This window comes from Bufo bufo, chromosome 3 (genome assembly GCF_905171765.1).
Source record: "Bufo bufo chromosome 3, aBufBuf1.1, whole genome shotgun sequence".
NCBI classification, from domain to species: domain Eukaryota; kingdom Metazoa; phylum Chordata; class Amphibia; order Anura; family Bufonidae; genus Bufo; species Bufo bufo.
Genome location: NC_053391.1, coordinates 606337354 through 606343353, shown reverse-complemented (window position 1 = coordinate 606343353; position 6000 = coordinate 606337354). Strand labels below are relative to the sequence as shown.

The window sequence follows — 6000 nt, the reverse complement described above, 5'->3', positions numbered from 1 at the left end:
ACATAGAGAAACTGGCTTCCTGTCCACACATAAGATGCTGTGTTATTTGGAAAGTCAGAGTGTTGGTCAGATGACACAGCTGAGGATTCGAAGGGAGGGGATAGCTCACAAATACAGATACTGGCAAGAAGATTGCATTCACTACAGTTTACATCATGCACTTTTTGTGGGAGTGCCTTTTTAATCTGTTTGCACTAGAATTTGTCTAAAAGGTGTTGCAATCTGGCACAAGGCACTTGGGTTTCTGTACTTTTTTTCGGTTTTGCTTAAAAGCTGTGTAGCTTAGTTGGAAGGGGTGCAGTGTCACCAGAAAGTGGGCATGTTCTGTAACATGCAATTTGCTCCATACAGTAATTCTCATGTAAAATTCTGTCTCAGAGTAAGCCAACCAATAGATGGTATTAAGTTAAACATCTGTGTCTATCACTGTGCCATATTTATCATCCAGCCTGAGCCCTTGTGATAAATCGGGTTCAGGTCTAAGTGTGCAACATTTATAGGATTATTAAATCCACCCCTGTAAATCCATTTAAACAAAAGCCTATTAACACTAATATTTATTTGTTTTTAAAGGGTATGTCCACCTTTGCAACAAATGTTTTCATTGCTCCAATCAGTGCATAAAAAGGGAAAAATTAAAGAAATGTGCAATTTCTACCTCTTCCTATCATATATTTGGTAGGTTAGCAAGAAGCAGGAGTTAGATGGAAGGGAGTGTGGCTGCAGGATCAGCCCACACAGGTTTCGTTTCAAGTATTTTACCATGTGGACACATACAGTCAGGTCCATAAATATTGGAACATTGACACAATTCTAACATTTTTGGCTCTATACACCACCACAATGGATTTGAAATGAAAATCAGGTGAACGGTGTAGGAATTACAACAGTTTGCATATGTGCCTCCCACTTGTTAAGGGACCAAAAGTAATGGGACAGAATAATAATCATAAATCAAACTTTCACTTTTTAATACTTGGTTGCAAATCCTTTGCAGTCAATTACAGCCTGAAGTCTGGAACGCATAGACATCACCAGACGCTGGGTTTCATCTCTGGTGATGCTCTGCCAGGCCTCTACTGCAACTGTCTTCAGTTCCTGCTTGTTCTTGGGGCATTTTCCTTTCAGTTTTGTCTTCAGCAAGTGAAATGCATGCTCAATCGGATTCAGGTCAGGTGATTGACTTGGCCATTGCATAACATTCCACTTATTTCCCTTAAACTCTTTGGTTGCTTTTGCAGTATGCTTTGGGTCATTGTCCATCTGCACTGTGAAGCACTGCCCAATGAGTTCCCAAGCATTTGGCTGAATATGAGCAGATAATATTGCCTGAAACACTTCAGAATTCATCCTGCTGCTTTTGTCAGCAGTCACATTATCAATAAATACAAGAGAACCCGTTCCATTGGCAGCCATACATGCCCACGCCATGACACTACCACCACCATGCTTCACTGATGAGGGGGTATGCTTAGGATCATGAGCAGTTCCTTTCCGTCTCCATACTCTTCTCTTCCCATCACTCTGGTACAAGTTGATCTTGGTCTCATCTGTCCATAGGATGTTGTTCCAGAACTGTGAAGGCTTTTTTAGATGTCGTTTGGCAAACTCTAATCTGGCCTTCCTGTTTTTAAGGCTCACCAATGGTTTACATCTTGTGGTGAACTCTCTGTATTAACTCTGGTGAAGTCTTCTCTTGATTGTTGACTTTGACACACATTCACCTACCTCCTTGAGATGTTCTTGATCTGGCCAACTGTTGTAAAGGGTGTTTTCTTCACCAGGGAAAGAATTCTTTGGTCAATCACCACAGTTGTTTTCCATGGTCTTCCGGGTCTTTTGGTGTTGCTGAGCTCACCCGTGCGTTCCTTCTTTTTAAGAATGTTCCAAACAGTTGTTTTGGCCACGCCTAATGTTTTTGCTATCTCTCTGATGGGTTTGTTTTGTTTTTCAGCCTAATGATGGCTTGCTTTACTGATAGTGACAGCTCTTTGGATCTCATCTTGAGAGTTGACAGCAACATATTCCAAATGCAAATAGCACAGTTGAAATGAACTCAGGACCTTTTATCTGCTCATTGTAATTGGGATAATGAGGGAATAACACACATCTGGCCATGGAACAGCTGAGAAGCCAATTGTACCATTACTTTTGATTCCTTAACAAGTGGGAGGCACATATGCAAACTATTGTAATTCCTACACTGTTCACCTAATTTAGATGTAAATACCCTCAGATTAAATCTGACAGGCTGCAGTTAAAGCACATCTTGTTTGTTTCATTTCAAATCCATTGTGGTGGTGGTGTATAGAGCCAAAAATGTTAGAATTGTGTCGATGTCCCAATATTTATGGACCTGACTGTAGATTTGCATAGTAGCTACTGTATAGGCACATATTTACACAGAGGTGCCTGCTTGGTCATTTTAGACGTATTGGAGCAAAAAATTGATAGTAAAGGTGAACATAACCTTTTTCACTATGAATCAAAGTATTGGTCATGGCATCTAAGGATAAAACTATCACTAGGATATCACTAAAATCCTGGGCAATAAACACCTAATATCACTGTCTCTTATGTATTACCTTTTTCTAACCGCAAGCACTGTGTCAATGAGCAAGGGGACCTACTTTTACACATACCATATTCAATAACTTTATACAATGTGCTAATATTTGGTACAAGTCTGTATATTATGTGGAATAATACATGTCCTTCATTTTTCAATATTTTCTAACCTATCGTGTATTTTACTCATAGTTTCCCATAAGATATGACAAGATAAGATAAGTTAGAAAAACATCACAGTTCATTTCCATCAATTAAATGCAGTGGATGTTACAATGACTGAAGTTCCATTGATTTTCTCCTGGGCTGTTCTTGTCTTTCCTCCCACTCTTCTTCCTCTTCTTGTAAAGTTGGCATTCTTCCTAGGAACACAGATAACTTCTCAGAGAAGCTTTGCTCCTGGGGGCACAGTACATAATTATAGATCAAGGAGGCTAGGATGGCCCCTACCAAAGGTCCAATCCAGAAGATCTGCAGAGATAAATAATATGTATGAGATGAGACAACTAATTGTTCCAACATGCTAGTGAGAAAGAGGGCTATAAATATTCTGAAACTGTTATATGATTAACCCTTAAAGGGGTTTTCTAGGAATTTACAAGTGATGGCCAATCCTCAGGATAGGTCATCAATATCTGATCAGTGGCACTCCAAAACTCTGCATCTCTGCCAATCAGCTGTTCTGCAGTAGCTCCAGTGCTGGGACTACACTGGCCCGTTCATTGTTGGATGGGCTGGTTACTAGTGATGAGCGGCAGGGGTCATATTCGAATTCGCGATATTTCGCGAATATTTTGTAGAATATTTGGCGAATTCAAATATTCGTTATATTCTACCTTTTTTTACTCGAAAAATCATCAATGTAATGATCGCGTAATATACGAATATTACGTGATCAATACAGGCTTCAATCAAAACTGAATATATAGCACTATATTCGATATAATGCTATATATAAAAAAAAAAATTGATATTCGTCATTGACGAATATTCTAAAAAACTAATATATAGCACATTTTTTTCCATCTGAAGTCATGATTCCTCCCTGCTTAAATTGCTTGGCAAGCAACTTAAGCAGGGAGAAATCAAAAATTCTGATGGAAATAAATGACGAATATTCTAAAAACCAAATATTTAGCACTATATTGAGTATAGTGCTATATATTCCTTTTTGACCCACACCTGTATCGATCGCGTAATATTCGCATATTACGTGATCATTACATTGCCGATTTTTCGAGTAAAAAAAAAATACGAATATTCGAAAAACGAATATATAGCACTATATTCAAAATATTAGCGAATTCTCGAAGCTGCGATATTAGCAATAAATATTAGTAATTCGAATATTCATGCTCAACACTACTGGTTACTGCACTTCAACTGGAAACAGCCTTGCAGTAGACAGCTCTTCCACTACACAATGGTTGGAGCTGTGTAGTTCCAGTGCTGACTTTAGATGCTAAAGCTACTTGAAACAGCTGATTGGCAGAGGTGTGAGGTGTGGTATCCCCGCCAATCAAACATTGATGGCCTGACGTGAGGATATCACTTGTAAAAATCCTGGACAACCCCTGTAAAATGAACTATATATCTCAGAAGTCTGTATACACAAATCATCAAGGGCCTTAGATTCCACCCATCAAGACAGCCACACCTTAATTCATGTATACCAGGTCGCTACCTCTTGAGGTGGGAAGAACACGAAGAAGCTGGCCAAGATGGGCCATGTGGTATCGGTGCTATGCACTAGCAGAGTATTAATATAGTCAGCAGTCCAAGTCATAACCAGGAGAGACAGAGAAGTACCAAAGCTTGGGATGGAGGCGTATTCGTACAAGCAAAGGGTCAGGGCAGGTGGCTCAGGAACAGGTGATGCAATCCAGGTCAGAACCAGGAGGATCAGAACAAGACAAGAAAGAATCAGGCAGCTAGCAGAATCCAGAAGGCAGATACAGATCAATATACTGGAATACCGAGACATAAGAACGCAGACCTTTGCAGGGAGCTATGGACCAATGATGCTCAGGCAACTGGAAGGAGGGCTGGACCACTTCCATAAATGCACAGGAGAATTGGGATTGGCCAAGGAGCCAGAACAATTAATGTGCGCCAGCCCTTTAAATTACTTGGAAAGACGCATGCCAGCCCTGTGCGTGCACACAGGAAGCTGGCAGGGGAGGACAGTGTGGATCTGGACTGAAAGTCCAAGACCATGGCAGTGAGTAGGGGAGCAGCAGCGGCCGGCAACTGCTGTTACAGTATCCCTCCTTCCCTTAAGCCCCCTCTTCTTGGGCCCAAAGCCACACAAGAACCTTTTCAGTCCACAATATAGTAGTTTTTTTTGTCATGCTTCTTGATATCCAAGATATTGTTTTACCTCACATTGTCCGAATCTCCAATCACAGGCATAGAAGTAGATGGAATAGCAGGAAAATGACTTAAAACTACCAGTTTCAGCAAGGACACATGTAAGGAGTTGGGAATCTGCAAGGAAGGAGGCAGACGTAGCTTATAATTAACCTCATTGGTCCTTCTCAACTCTTCAAAAGGACCCAGAAACCTAGGGGTGAATTTGAAACTAGGGAGAGCCATACTTTGTCTCCTGACAAGGTCTTTTCCGTCTCTTGTCTGCAATTTCTTTCATACGGGACAATGCCTTGCTGAAACAGTCTTTGGTCTGACCCCATATCTTTAAGAAATCTCTAAAGGAGTCCACAGCTAGAATCCCCAAAGAGGTTGGAATAGGGAGAGGGGTACAAGGATGTTGTCTATAAATGACAAAGAAAGGAGGAGAGGATACAGTACACTTACTAGAATGGTTATTTTAGGAAAACTCTTCCCAAGGTACTAATTGTACCTAGTTGTCATGTTGGACAGAGATAATTCTCTAATATTTGATTGACCCGCCCTACTTGCCCGTAAGTCTAAGGATAATATCCCAAAGAATAATCCAATTTAATCTCAAGCAGCAAACAAAGAGCTCTCCAGAGTTTAGAGGTGAATTGAACTCTACAATACGAAACTATTTGTAGAGGGAGTCCATACAATAGGAATATGTGCTCTACAAATAGTTTTGAAAGTTTTGCAGCAGAGGGCAGACCAGATAAGGGAACGAAGTTAGAGAAACTGTCCACAACCACCCAGATAATTCACCGGGCAGAAGATGGAAGCTCGGTGACAAAATCTATGGCAATGTGTAGCCAGGCGGTGTCGAGAATGGGAAGAGGTAAACCAGGGGTTTGGTGTTGGCGATTTTATTCAGTGCACATATGTTACAGGCAGACACATATTCACGCACATCTTTTGGAAGTGTGGGCTACCTGTAGTGACTCAATAAAAGTTCAGAAGTCTTGCGAATCTTGGGATGACTGGCTACTTTGGAGTCATGTCAACAGGCTAATATATGTCTCTTTCTGGCATGTGGCACAA

General features: G+C 40.7%; 1 protein-coding gene across 1 annotated transcript in view; it reads right to left on the bottom strand.

Moving 5' to 3' along the window:
- Positions 1 to 2369: 2369 nt before the first annotated feature.
- The window catches only part of LOC120993867 (aquaporin-2-like), a 124569-nt gene continuing 120938 nt past the window's right edge, over positions 2370 to 6000 (bottom strand). Inside the window, exon 4 of the mRNA XM_040422338.1 lies at positions 2370 to 3039. Coding sequence (XP_040278272.1) covers positions 2839 to 3039 — 201 coding nt within the window. The 3' untranslated portion in view covers positions 2370 to 2838. The remainder of the gene's footprint in view (positions 3040 to 6000) is intronic.